The 14,818-nt window shown below is 37.0% G+C and overlaps 1 protein-coding gene across 6 annotated transcripts in view; it reads left to right on the plus strand.

Moving 5' to 3' along the window:
* The window catches only part of LOC124160228 (serine/threonine-protein phosphatase 2B catalytic subunit 2-like), a 517,396-nt gene that overhangs the window by 477,417 nt on the left and 25,161 nt on the right, over window positions 1–14,818 (plus strand). For 3 of the 6 annotated variants that reach the window (XM_046536036.1, XM_046536037.1, XM_046536038.1), the window contains exons 6-11: window positions 8,059–8,198; window positions 9,269–9,346; window positions 9,673–9,766; window positions 10,574–10,700; window positions 12,006–12,086; window positions 14,257–14,280. In XM_046536036.1, coding sequence (XP_046391992.1) covers window positions 8,059–8,198; window positions 9,269–9,346; window positions 9,673–9,766; window positions 10,574–10,700; window positions 12,006–12,086; window positions 14,257–14,280 — 544 coding nt within the window. Of the gene's footprint in view, window positions 1–8,058; window positions 8,199–9,268; window positions 9,347–9,672; window positions 9,767–10,573; window positions 10,701–12,005; window positions 12,087–12,434; window positions 12,438–14,256; window positions 14,281–14,818 lie in introns of all 6 variants that reach the window. The other 3 variants (XM_046536039.1, XM_046536041.1, XM_046536040.1) reach the window with 2 other exon arrangements.

Raw genomic sequence — 14,818 nt, forward strand, 5'->3', positions numbered from 1 at the left:
CAATAAATCGTGTTATAAAGGCAGTTTGGATCAGAAACAAAGAGTTGATAAATACGAAGTTATCGAAAATTTGAAATAAAAAATCAGATTAAATAAAATATCAGTCGATTTGAAAGATATCTATTCTCAATTGCTCAAACTATCTGCGCGCAGTACGCAGGCTCCCGAGTATCTTGCTTCTCCTGTTTAGGAAGGTATGCCCGAGGAAAGTCGTTGGCGTTCACGTTGCATTGTTCTAGTAAATAAAATGTTCTGTTTTTTGGCACCGGATTTGGAATTTTATGGCTTAGGTTGAAGAGAGTCATTGATCGCCTTCCTCGAGCGAAGTGGCAAGTTTGATGCAGGCTGGTTTTTTATGGTGGGGCTAGATTGCAATCCGGGTGCTTCCTTGAGGTTAAACTCGTTTCTTTTGCCGCCAGAAAAGGGACACCATTGGCTTGGGAGTGTTTAGTGGTAGGATCGAGTTTACGACCGAAAATTACGTGAGAGCGTCTGTAAGAGTCTCCTGAAGAGTGTAGTATAGAGTGCAACGTTCTACGGTGAGGAAATTTTGAACTCTTGAGGGTAGGCTTCAGGTGTTGGGGTATTTTATTATTACTATTTAAGTGTACCACCGATTAAGGTAGGTTTCTATGGAGTACTTAAAAAGTATTCTTGCAGTCTCCCCCCCCCCCCCCCCCTCATGGACTTCCCTCTTCAATTCACAATTATGCCTACTCCCGTTTATTCTATCTAAAAGTCCTACTATCTTCCTTCCTCTTCCACGTTTACCCAAAATTCTGTCCTCTAAAACTGTTTTCAACATCCTCTCCCCGCTCAGTAATCCCCGCTCCATCCAAACCATCTGTCTCTTCCATATCTCACCTAGGAGTTGCCTCCCCTCATCCACCATGTCCAACACTTCGTCGTTCCTCCTCCTTTCCGTCCAATTCACATTCTCCATTCTTATCCACACCCACATTTCGAACGCCTACCGTCTTCTCTCATCCTCCTTCCTAAGTGTCCATGTTTCTGCGCCGTACTCCAGATCATTCTCTTCACTTGCCTTTTCTTAATACTCGTACATAGCGATCCTCTCATAAGCTCAGCTCCACACAGACGCACACAACTTCATGAACGCCTTCTTTGCTGATTTAATTCTCTTCCTGATTTCCTTACTCCTGTATCCGTTTCCGTCTTATGTGCAGCCCAAATAGTTAAATTGCTCGTCCTGCTCAAGTTTTTTTCCCACCTTCCGTTATCTTAGTCTCACATTCCTAACTTATACTGCTTTACTAAACTCCGTAACCTTGATCATCTTGTGATTAATTTGTGGTATTTTAAGTGTGGAAAAGATTGGTGAAGAAAGGGATGGGTGGTGAACTAAAAGATGCTAAATGAGAAGGATATCAAAATGGCCGCTAAACGTTTGAAATTCAATGGTTGAGGAAACCGTGTGCATGGTTAGGCCCAAGATTAAATATGAAATAGAGCGAATAATAGGTTTTGCGAATGCGACCAAGTTTAAAATGACGAAATCCCGCATCATTTGATTCCCGTCGGGTTTGATTGGCACATTCCGACGATAGTGTTTCTTAACATGTTATTTATTTTATTTAAAATCTTCATTTTTTTATGCTAATTGTGGAAAAAAAGGTTGCAAGGTTGTTATAAAGTCTAGTGACAATTATTTACTTTTTACACGTTTTTCATTATAATAAATAAATTGGGTATTTTATTATTATTCTCAGCTTGTGACATCTGTCTAGTCACCTTGAACGCTGTTTTTAAATGCATGGAGAGCTCGGCATTGTGGTTTGGATCGAGGTATTATCGAATGATTGATAGACGTATTATTAAATGAGAGAAATGCTTAAATTCTTAATTGTTAAAAAGGATTTGGAAATAGAGTAGGTGACGAGAAAGATATAGTGACATGAGAAAGAAGTAATTTTCAGAGAGAGACTTTTTTTCTATCACAAGAAATATGCCCTGATGAAATATGCCCTAGTAAGCCTGGTGAGGTCTCCGAGGAATCTTGGCCACCTTTAAATCTTGACGTGTTTTACCCAAAAATCCATTAATATTGACGGAAATATGCCTAATTTTTTAGAATTTTCATTCCAATTTTACTTAATATTACTCTCTTTAGATTTATTTATTAATGTAAATATAATGGTAGAGATACAGCAAGAATGCCCATTTTTAAGTGCACTTGTAGCATTAAAAATTAAACAAAGAAGCTGATTACAAATCAAACTAAACAAAATAACGAACCGATACGGTGACCGCATCCACAGTATTTATCATGTCATTTTGCATTTAATGAGATGTACCATGTCAGGAAAACAAAATTTATCGATAACGAAAAGGGATTTTAGTAGATCAGTCGGGATTTTAGGGCAGAAAGACAATAGATGATAGAACGCTTAATTATTGATAGCCGGAGTATTGGAATAGATATTCGTTGTCTTGAAAAGCCTTCCTTGTATTCCTATTTGGCGTAGAGCATCCGCTAAACTTACAAGGGGAGACCACGAACCTTGCTACGCCTTTTTCAATGCCATATTTTTTTTGGCGTTAGGGATGCCGAACGGTTCTCGGAACTGGAAGTCGTTCCGTTGAATGGGCCTTAGTTTAGCAGTAATTAATTGTTTTTCACATGGTACTTTGAACATGACGAATATGTCTCAGAAACAGCACGGCTCCCTCCAGTATTGGGGCTGGTGTAGTGGTGTAGCTGGTGTTAGTGAAAGTAGTGGCTCTTTGTTTTACTTTGCTAATGAAATGAGCATCCATTCAATTTATATGATATTGTATTTATTGCACGGGTTACGAATTGTGAATATGCTTTTCGTCTGTTGGCGTCAGCCTATTTCACGGGAAGAAAGGACCTTGTGAGACGTGCCAGTCTTTGCGGTATGCCTTGATTTACAGTCGCAAATTAATCGGTATTTGATTACAATAGTCCTATTCCATACATAAATTTATGTTATCTGAAGATCGCTAGCATCGAGTTCTCCATCGTGCTCACTCAAGAGGCACTCCACAATGCGTTTCTCTCGTCGTCCCTCGTGGACCTCAACCACTTTATCACAAATTTTAATTTGAAAGCCGTCACATTCTGATGGAGAAAATTGGACGATGCTCTTTTTTCATCTCCAGAATCGGTTACCGATAAATATTTCGTTGGTTACGGAAGGTTTTAAACTGATTAAATCTGTTTCCTTTTCTCGGCGGCTCTCCTCTTAATTAAATGGCATTCCTCAAATTCCCGCATATGCTCTTATTTTCTTTTATGCGTGTCCATGGTATTTTTTGCCATCCACACTTTCTTCACTTGTTTTCTCAGCGTGTTTCTTGCCAACTCAGCCTGACTGGAATGGACTTTTCTGTATCCGAAATCGATTCGACTCTTTTTCCCCGAACGAGATGTAAGTTGGACACTTTCGTATTATTTCAAAGATAAAGTTTATACATTTAATGCTCTTTGTTGTAACTAGCCATCGTGGCCCACGAAGGTATCCCTCCGTGGTGGTCAAAGTGATTTTCATTGGGTTCAGTGCCTTAATTCATCATTTGATTTTACAAATTACTTTCAACCTGGGCAAATGCATGTATTTTTTATCATTTATTCTGTAAATAAATTTTGTCAATCGATTTTTATGCTCAGTATATCTGAAGTATCTGAAAATCGTGCTTTAGGCTGAATATCTCACTTTTTTAAACCAACTTTTGCGTATTTTCTTGAGCATGAGTTATGCTATTAATTAATACTGGCTGTGATTATGATTAGTGAGGGTTTTTTATGTGAACCCATTTCCGTTCGCGTTGCATTTGAGTGCGGGACGTTTTCTTAAATAACTATCCCTCTTTGATTAGTCTTTTTGCGTATATACACTCCGGTAAAGAAATTTTCGCCTTAGATACCCTGGGAGGAAGTCTGATAGGTTTTGCCTGGAAACTATTAAAGGGAATTGTTTTGAATGAGTGTTCTTCAAAATTCACTAACTCTTGGTTAACTATGTGGTATTCCATTATTTCTTGGATATAGACAGTTACTTATACCACTTATTTTATAAGAGCGCGACCCGGGTTTCAATGAGTAATCATCATCATCAGGCGCTAATTATAATTTATATTATAATTTATTTATTTAAATTATAATTAGCGCCTGATGATGATGATTACTCATTGAAACCCGGGTCGCGCTCTTATAAAATAAGTGGTATAAGTAACTGTCTATATCCAAGAAATGAGTGTTCTTCGCTTTGCCTACCGGGATAGTAACTTTATGTATTCCAGAATTTCGACGAATATCTTGGTTGTCGTCTACATATTTTTATTTATGTCGTCTATATATTTATACCGAAGATGAAATTCACAAGAAAAAAATCATTCGGCTTATCCGGGATTCGAACCCGTATCTCCAGATTGCGGGTCAGGTTTGCTACAAGTATGTTACCCAACCTTTATCGCTCAACCCTCGAAGTGTTTACTAAAGCCTGAATCAAACGATCATTCATTTTTTTCGTCCCTCAGAATGATAGGTTTTCAGTGACCAAAAGAGAACTCGCTCATCCCTTCATTTTCTGTATCACCCGTCACTCCGCGCGCCGCTTTTTTTACCGCAGTCACTCCATTAACAGCCAAACGCGGCGTTACAATTACTGTCAGCAACCGTGCGTGTATAAGCGTTGTGGCAAAGATAGTTTCATCGACGAAAAAGAGGGCGTTCTCAGTGATAGAAAAAGGAATAGGATCCCCATCCCTGGAGCCTTCGCGGAAAATGATCGCACGCAACGGTCATTTTTCCGCTATCATTGGAGCGATCTCCAAAGCTATCGCTCGAAAGGGACGGAAGAAAATTATCGTGTGATTGAGGCCTAACCGCATCCTTCTTTTCGATAAGGAACTCTTCCCACGCTTAATCTGTTTAAAAACATGCTCGCTCTATTTTCTGCCGAGACGTTTGTCTTCTTTCTCTGCTTTTCTGGGATTTCTATTTTTTTACATCCCTTTTCATCTGTCCGCCTTTTGATGTCCGCCAACCTCAATCCTCTCCGCAGAACAGTGGGAGAATGGGGCAGAAAACGGTTACAGCGCTGCCACATCGATTCGACAGTAGGCAAGTGGAATTCGATTCTTTGTATTTGGCGCGAATATTACAGTAGAGGATCCCGACGAAGAGAAGTCGGCCTCATATTATGTTGCCGCCCACCGCGTATTTAAATGGGTTTACAGAAGTCGCCACTCGCGTCGCTGACGGACAAATTGATTCGAGTTACTCGGGAAAATGGAGGGTGTTACCCGAAATTTTCGTTCATAACCATGTTATTTATCAAATTCATAACTCTTCAATGCTTTTCCTCGCAATTGCAAAGACCACACTGAAAAATATTGTAAAAAAAAGTGGATCGCATTGTACTCATCACCGCGACACGGACAATTTTGAAAGCCGATTAAAATACGACCCGATTGGCAACAGAAGTCAACCTTCTGTGGGACGGAATTTGGCCTCCCCTATGCGGTCCCCTTGATATTAGCCACAGATCGGACGCACCACTTTTGAAATTGTTGGAAAGTGTAAAAATTGCCTTTTTTCATAAAGTTAGGAAAGAAATTTTTTTAAGGAATTCCCGCCTGTTCTCCTTATCCAGGACGTGTCCAACTCTTGAAACTTCACTCTGGGGTGGGTAGGCAGTGCGAAACTATTCCTAACTAAGTTGAATTCACTTCCTTATGTTACCTTAGGATTCCTTATGTTAAGGAAGTGAATTCAACTTACGAAATAGAACATGTATTCTCACCTCATCGGGAATATCAATACATGCGTAAGAATCATTTTTCTTTCAGTTGCGCTGTTAATTGCAATTGCAATGGGACATGTAGTAGGAATTTGCGTATATTACCGTGTATCATGGCATCCGTAAAGTCATGTCCACACGATACACTTACCGGCGCAATTGCGTGGCTGGACAAATGATTGGATAGATGCACGAAATTAGAACAGGGGCTTTTTCCTGGACACCCATTCCTGAATTAGCGTAATTTTTGGGTGTTTACAGAGTGCAATTGTGATTATGAGTGTGTTTACACGCCTACCCGCGCGGATAAATGCATCACGTAAACACGCCTTAATTAATTCTTACTTCTTAATAGAAACTGAAGTTCGTACAAAGAACAAAAGATCAAAGGATTATTGAGCTCGATGATTTATTTATTTTATAGAAGACTTGCACCATTGGTAATTTTTATAAGTAATAAATGAAATTTGTAAAATTTTATTTATGAATTTATCTAGTTTCGCTCAAGTATTTAAATTTTGTGGTTATAAAAATTTGTGGGTTTTATAATTCGTGTTTAAAGACGACAATTAAATTGACCGTATTCATTCAAAAAGCAATTTATTTTGAGGGGTTGCCAGTCAATGCCATAGCTGGATAAAAATTTTGGGCGGGGGATTTTTAAGGGAAGGGGGTAAATTTCTGTGGAGCTCACTTGGGTGGAGAACACTGAAGACCAGCGGTTTAACTATGGAGGGATGAGGGGGATAGATCCCCCCCAAAGCTTCAGAGAACTACAAAAATTGCTTAAAAATACTGTCTTGTTTTGACGTATAATAACTTCATCTGCTTAAAGTTAAAGGTCATTCATTTATATCACGGCAGTGAGAGTCAGGGAGGGTGCGCACGCCGTACAACGGTGCGACACTCCCCCCATATCTCCCATGTCCCCCCCAAAGTACATTCCTAGTTACGCCACTTCTTAAGACTATATCACTTCAACATTTTTTTTTTATTTCCCTTTCCTTACTCCCTCGCTATGGCCTTGTTGCCAGTTATTCATGCACAATACATTTTTTCCATTTTCTTACTGCTCTCAGAGTGTTTCATACTTTACATTTTTTTGAGAATTCACATCTATAAAAATAAGGTGGATCATCATTGTTGAAGTTGAGCATACTCTATAATGTGTATTGTTGAAGCGGCTAGTACAACTTATTTTATTTTAACCGATTTTGACACCCAAATAAATTGGTTAACTCCTGGATGTGTTTACCTGGGAAGTAACATTTCATGTAAGTAGGTTGATCGAGCTTAATAAATGTATTTATTAAATTGTATCTGGTGAAAGTGTGGTGTGGTGTGAGCCTGCACTGTATACCCAAGTCTACATTAATTTATGAGAAAAATATTTTTGTTTCAATATTCATCCTTTTATTTTATCCGGGCAATTACATAAGTTTTTCCTGGGCTTTTAGACATTTCACTTTTTTTATACATCACTGTGCTGATATTGAAAAAGTACGCCTTTGTAACCACGCTCTTTTCAAATGGTTAATTAGATATTTATTGCTTACTTTTACTTTTTCAGTCCATGCTCAAAATCAACTATTAAATTGTTGTATATTTTTCTTCTATTCATTTCTCTTCGTCTGCTGTGTATTACAAGTTTTAAGGGTAGCTGTATGTTAGAGCAGGGGCGCAGCTAGGAATTAAGGCTGGGGGGGTTTAGGTGAAACTAATACAAGGGTGTGTGGGGGTATGGAGTACCCACCAGGATAAGCGATAGGTGCGATATTAATAAATTGCGAAATTTTAAGATAAATGGTTGAAAATGGTGAGTTTTACGGCTTTCTGAGGGATATTTTATTAATCCTTACACTATTCTATTAGTAATATCAATACAATGAAGTAAAATGGATTAAAATTAAAAATTTCTCTGAGCTCTGGGGGGGGGGTTTATCCCCCAAATCCCCCTCCTCGCTGTGCCACTGTGTTAGAGGGAAAGGTAGTAGTAGTATGTTAGATTATCCATTTGTGTAAGGGGTTAAATATGCCATGGAGATTAAGGTTCTATGCAAGGATTAAGTTATTATCTAATTGAGGTAGAGTGCCTTGACTGATCAAGTAACGCTGCTAGGTTTAGCTTATTCATATTCATGTAATCCTGCATATTAATATCCAAAATTCCCAGGCATAGACATTATTCTATGCTACTTATGTACCTTTAAGGGGTAGAATACCTCCTAAATATACCCTTGTTCTTATCTGGGTTTCTTCTTGCTCATTCCAGTTGGACAGATTCAAGGAGCCTCCTGCCTTTGGCCCGATGTGCGATCTACTATGGTCTGATCCTCTTGAAGACTTTGGAAATGAAAAGAATGCTGAACATTTCAGTCACAACAGTGTGAGGGGCTGCTCGTATTTCTATAGGTAAGCACCATCTATATATTATGTAGTTGTTTTCCACTTGTTCCTAATATACGATTAGAGTTCATTGGTGAGGATTGAGATGTACAACTCTCTCAGCTGATTCATTTCAATTTAAATCAAATTTAGTGTTGGCTGCGGTGATTATTATTGCAGTTGAATCCATGTGGACAGAAATGAGTTAATGAACTTTAATACCTAGTGTGATTTTAAAGCCATTATCACTCATATGTTTTTCCATTGTGGGTTTAAATGCTCTGTGAGTTCATCTTCATCGCAGTTTAGGAATGTACTAATTTTAGAGCAATTGATAAAATTCATTGTATCAAATATAAGGTGGCAAACATGGAAAGAAGAGGCAGTTTTTCACTGCATATATAGAGCCATAATATACAACACCTGCATAAAAGAGTTATGTAGGCTGGAAGTGGATGTGTTAATCCCCGGACCCTTCTCTGGGTCAATTACAGTTCTAAATCTACCAAGTAGCATCTTATCAATTTTTTATTTTTTATTTTTAGCAATCGTACACAGCCACATTGAATTATGCACAGTCCACCCAAATGAAGGGGAAATGGTGAACCGATGATTGAATCAGGCAAATTGTCTTTCCATAATAATTTTTGCTGTAATTTTTACTTTTGTTGCTGTTCAATGCTCTCTCTGCATTTTCTCCCCCTGTTCAACTGGAAAACTATTTGTTTTGAGGTGGGGATTGGAAGAAGTGGGAATACTAGAGAGGGATAGTTCTGGACTTTTTAGGGGAGTGATATCAGACCAATATGCCAATGAACCATCAATGGACTGACGGATCATCAAGGCTCCATTGTACACATAAATATGTAGTGCCAAATGTAGAGAGAATAATTTAAGGGTAAAGTCATTGAACTATAAAATTGACTTGTTGTCAATGAAATTATGAGTGTTTTGAATTAAAAATGTTTTGAACTAATAACGTTAATCATGATAATCTTTTGGTGGAATCCAAATTATGTCACATTTGTATTATATGTATTTATCTGTGATGTCACATTTGTAAAATATTTATCATGGGTCAATTTTTTCTATTTAAGCTATGCGGCATGCTGTGATTTTCTTCAAAATAACAACCTTCTTTCCATCATAAGAGCGCATGAAGCTCAAGATGCTGGGTGAGTACCATTGATTTGGTTATATTTCCGAGTGACAGCAATCATTTTTTGGCAATTCACATTTTTCTTCCCAATTGTCATTTATTGAGGAAAGAATTCCATGTACATAAATCATTTTTTTCTATTTTTCTTAATTGATTTCTTTCTGAAAGAGAGTGAGTCAATATATAGTGCCCTGGAATGTTTAGTTATTTCCTCTTTTAATCACATTTTACCATCAACCACAATTTTGTTGCCATTATTCGTGAATTTTCTTGTCACAGCCATAGTGCCACTTAGTTTATATTACTGTTATTCCTCTTTTACTTTACTTTTTCAATCCATAGGTACCGGATGTACAGGAAAAGTCAGACAACTGGTTTTCCCTCCCTCATCACCATCTTCTCTGCACCAAACTATTTGGATGTTTACAATAATAAGGTAATAATTTAAGGATGAGCAATTATTTTTTAAATCAATGGTTCATTTTAACGTACTACTTATGTAGTTCTTCTCCTAGTTCCCTAGTTCTTCTCCTTAAAACACTTTCTGTGTTCAATTCCTACCTAATGAAGATAAAATGTACAATGTCTCATTTGGTTTTTCTATATTCTTTGCAAGTTGTAAATATTGTCGTATGCTTTTTCATTTGTTTCACAAATAAATTATCAAATCAGATTCAATATTCTGAAAAGGCATATGGAGGGTTCAAAAATTATTTAACTCTTAATTTTGATATGTATAAAAATCACTTACATGTTTATTTTTATCACTTATATATAGGCCCACTCAAATAATAATGATAACATTTATTTATATGGAGATCATGATACATCTTTATACATAATTTCAAGGATGCAAGGCATGTCAAATTTATACAATAAAACTTAAAAACATTATATGTATATGCGTTACATATAATGCGAATCTTTAATGGGAATTAATAAAAGAATTGTAAAGAATGCTCATGGTTTACATTTAAATATGAAATTTTTTTGACAAACTCAGTATTTTGTGGGCAATTACTATGCAATAATATGCAGTTAGCTCTGGGCTGTAACTTGATTTTATTGTTCTCACAAACTTTTGATGAAGGTTATTACAAGCTCTTTTATTTATTCTCAATCAATTCAATCTTTGATTGGTGGCATATTTCACCCATTTTAAGTTTTGCATAAACAATTGTGCAGAACGTAAGGACAATTGTTTTTCCTTAATATGGTGTATCTTTATCTTTTGCTCCCACAGGCAGCAGTACTCAAGTATGAGAACAATGTGATGAACATCAGGCAGTTCAACTGCTCAGCTCACCCATACTGGCTTCCCAACTTCATGGATGTTTTCACATGGTCACTTCCATTTGTAGGGGAAAAAGGTACTGTGGTTCCAGCATGTTTGAACCCTTGAAGCACATCCTCTTTCACGAAAAGTGCAAATGCCCAGCTGATAGATTCTCCCGTGGCATTCTCCACATGTACCCCTTAGATAGATTGGCCGATTGGCAGTCAAAAGGTTCATTATCAATATCCCCTTTGCTAGAACTCCCAACTTTAAGAAGTGGACAGATATTATGTAGGACTTCCTGCTGCATGCATGAATTGAATGTATCTCCAGAGTTGGTATCAGAAATCTTAACATTTTCTTATTTGAAGCTTCAGTTACATATGAATGTCATATTTCCTTTTGGCTTGGTTCTGGTTGTCTGGAGCAGTTGTGATAAATGTATTCATATTTGAGTTCCTTTCTAGTGACATAATCACTGGCAAAATTTTGTTTGGTCCTCTGATTTTTATTAACAGACCCTAGGTTTCGCAAACTATATCATTATCACGATGAAATAACTCAAGGTACAAGCTTATTTTTACAATTCTTGGAGGTGGAGGTGATCGGAGAGACGTCATTCAAATGTGAAGGGGGTAATGGGAGTGTGTTTTTTATTGTACACGAAGGACTGACATATTGGGCTTGAAGTCAGCAAGTCTCAACAATTAAGGCGAGGTGTGGGAAGGAGGCGCAAAGCCCGAAAATTGCTTTGGGAGTGCTTGGAAGGAATGAATGTCATGTACACTAATGTTTCGTAGTCAATTAGAACACATCAGAAAAATGCACATGTCATTAAATCAGCTATGTATTTTGTTTATATAGTTACGAAATTTATATTCATCATTAGCTAATGGCAGACATTATGAAATGCAATTATACCAAGAAATGGAGTGTCTGAGGACAGATGTCCATGGGCTAGTGGTCTCCTCAGCAGATGTATCGCCACTATGGAAAAAAATTTGTATGGCCTTTAAGGAAAAAATTTTGGGGGGCAAAGCCTCCAAATCTAACTAACTAGCTTAACTAGCTAATTGCCTTGTGGGAAGGTACGATGGGCCATTTTCAATGCATACATTATCATGTTGACATTCTAGAAAAATTTCCAATTGCTCCAAAATGTCCAACTTTTTGCTTATACATTGGTTGTCGAGGACCATGGTGTTAAAATCACAGTTGAGTTTGGAGTCTAGCTATTGCTTGGAAAATTTTGAGATGAGATCATCTCTTGCCCAACACTTCCTATTTTCGACCATCCTTTTGTGTGTGATTATGTTACCTGTCACATGGTTCCACAAAATATTGCAATCTACCTCAAGTTGGTGAGTTTTTTATGCTAGTCATGTGATCTTCATTACAGTCACAGAGATGCTGGTGAATGTGCTGAACATCTGCTCAGACGACGAGCTGATGTCTGATGGAGATGATGCTCTTGAGGAAGGTGCGTGGCCAATTTTTAAACATTTGATGACTATCTTAAAATACCATTTCCATATGTTACTTACTGTCTGATATATATATTTTAAATTTCTCCTATGTGAAACTAATATAAATGCTATAGACTGCTTCTAAATTAAGTCATATCTTAGCTGATAACTGTCTAATCTAGAGCTCATGTTTAACCATCCATATTTTATGGCCATTGGTGTAAAGGTGTTAGCTCAATGTAGTACTGTGAGCTGTACACTTTTTTTAATAAATTATAAATGCTAATTAGTGAATTTATATTCCATTTCCATATATTTACTGAAATTTTTGTCATCTCTTATACTCATAATTACCGGAACAGATGGTAAGAATTAACTATCCATTCTATCTCTGTAGTGGTGTTGTAGTTGGCCTGCTAAAATTTAATTTTAGATGGTTCTTGATCAAATAAGTGTAGTGTTGATCCCTGTCCTGTTGCTGAGTTTACTCTTAACATCACTGAGTAGCTGGGTTATACTTCTATATCCTAACCTTATTTATTGAAGGTTTAATTATAATTTTGCAACAGTCATTTTTGCACCATTTTGTTGACTATTGCTAAGAGAGAAAGGATGAAAAAACCCCCCTCAGTGAAAATGTACAGTTTCATTCAGTGAAAGCATTAATCTAGTTCCTGTATTCAGGTATAAAATGGCTGTTGCCTCTCTCATTCTTCTAGAATTCTCTTGTAATTTTTTTCTTTGGAATATATTTCTGTGTATGTCACTGGTAGTGTATGGACATGCAGAAGTGACTTGTTTCTCTTTCACTTCAAACGTGTAGAAAGTGTTAGAAAATTTTTGTACTATGTCCCAGGAAAAAAATCTACTGCATTTTGTTTCTGAATTTATTTTTCACATCACTTGAATATTGCCCGTTTTTCTCAAACATTGCTTATTCCATGTTGGTTGGTACTGTTCATTTATTTGATACTGAAGCTATGGGCGTGTAATTTTCTACGTTTTGACTCGTTCTTGACAATCATTCTTAAAGTTTTTTTATCAATTTTTTTCCCTGTTGTCCCTCTAAAGAGATTTTATGTATTCATTCACTTATGCCATTGCACCTATTTTCGGTATGTTTCTATGATGTTGAGTCTACGTTGCGTACTATCAAATTTGTTTTTTTCTCTATCGCCCCTTTCTCTATAAACATTTGAAGGCTATTTTACGTGTAGGATGGAGTCACCCAATGCTGAATGGCAAAACATATCAAGGAACTTCATGCTGTGGACATAACATACCCTTAACTACCATCGCTGTTGTTCAGCAAGGGAATTCTTTGGCTTTAAATGGCTTAATATCTCATAAGTTTTATACTTTAAAGTTACAGTTTTCTTAAATAAGTTATAATTGTAAAATAAGAATCTATAAGAAGCTAATTCACTCTTTAATGACTAACCATTAATTAATTTTTATGCATTTATAATGATTTTAAACAGGCTTGCAAGCTTTGTAAACTTAAACTTAATCTCATATCCCTGTAATGTCAATTAATAAGGATGTTGCATTTTTCCGAGGGACAATCCTTTATTTATTTTCAATCAAATTGGTGGAGAGTTTATCCTTTTTGTCTTTTAGCTTCAAGTTGCTGTTGATGATGCTTATTTTATTTGCATTAGTCTTTCATATTTTTGTGTGGAATGAGTTATTAAAATGTCTTTAAAATCAAAAGTTGAGCCTGCCCTTGGAAAAGCTCCATCCATCATTTGTAAATGCAATGGCTAAAGTAAGAAAAATGTCATATTTCACTCTGAGCCTTCCTGTTATTTATATGTATGCAGCTATTGCTTTTGCCCGGGGATCTCCTGGCTGTACAATCTCAATGGTCATTCATTGTATGTTAGTCGGTGCACGGCACAGAGTTTTGCAAGCTTTTGCGGGGACATATGTTTCGCTGTTCTAGCGTTGCGTCTTTTGATTCCTTTTTCCTACGTAAGAGAGGCTTTGAAAAAATTTTTTTAAATTTTCAAGTTGCCCCAAAAAACTTTGTATGCCCCCTTTTCTCCCCGAGTATGCCTTTTGACTCTTTCTATCATGAATCTCCCATCGATTACCTCCTTTTGAGAATTGCACCTTCTGACTGCACTTATCCTTCTCCATGCATTGGACCCTCTTCTGCTCTCAAAATGCTGGGTCTCACAGGGAAACTTTTTATACAGAGGAATGGTAAGTTTCTCGTGCAACTTCAGTCTTGGACGCAAATCCCCTTAACGCTGTGTGCCCACGAGGCGGGATTTTTTTGTCCCCCCACACTTCCGCTGAGTGAATTAATGGCATGTGCTGTCACTCCCCCCTTCCCCCACCAAATTGACTGTAACACCAAAAAAAAAATAAATATATATAAATTTAAATAGTCACTGAATGGATACACTGACAACAGCTAATAGTAGTCACGGGGGGGTTGTTCCCCTCCCTAATGTAAAAAAATTATACATTTTATAAATATATATATATTAATATAAATATGCATTGATATAAATTCACAGAAGGGGAAGAAACGGATAGGAACACATAAGAGAAAATGGACAAAGACATCAGTGAAGTGGCAGATGGAGGAGGTAGTAATCAGAGGGTATAAATCTAGTGTCACTGGGCCTCAAGCCCAAAACCTTTCCATCGCTGCTCAGATGCTCCATCAGTTGCATTACCAGATTGATTAAATAAACCATGATTTTGACAGGATTGTAGAAGAGAAAACCCCTTC

The sequence above is a fragment of the Ischnura elegans genome, chromosome 6 (genome assembly GCF_921293095.1).
Source record: "Ischnura elegans chromosome 6, ioIscEleg1.1, whole genome shotgun sequence".
In the NCBI taxonomy this organism is placed as follows: domain Eukaryota; kingdom Metazoa; phylum Arthropoda; class Insecta; order Odonata; family Coenagrionidae; genus Ischnura; species Ischnura elegans.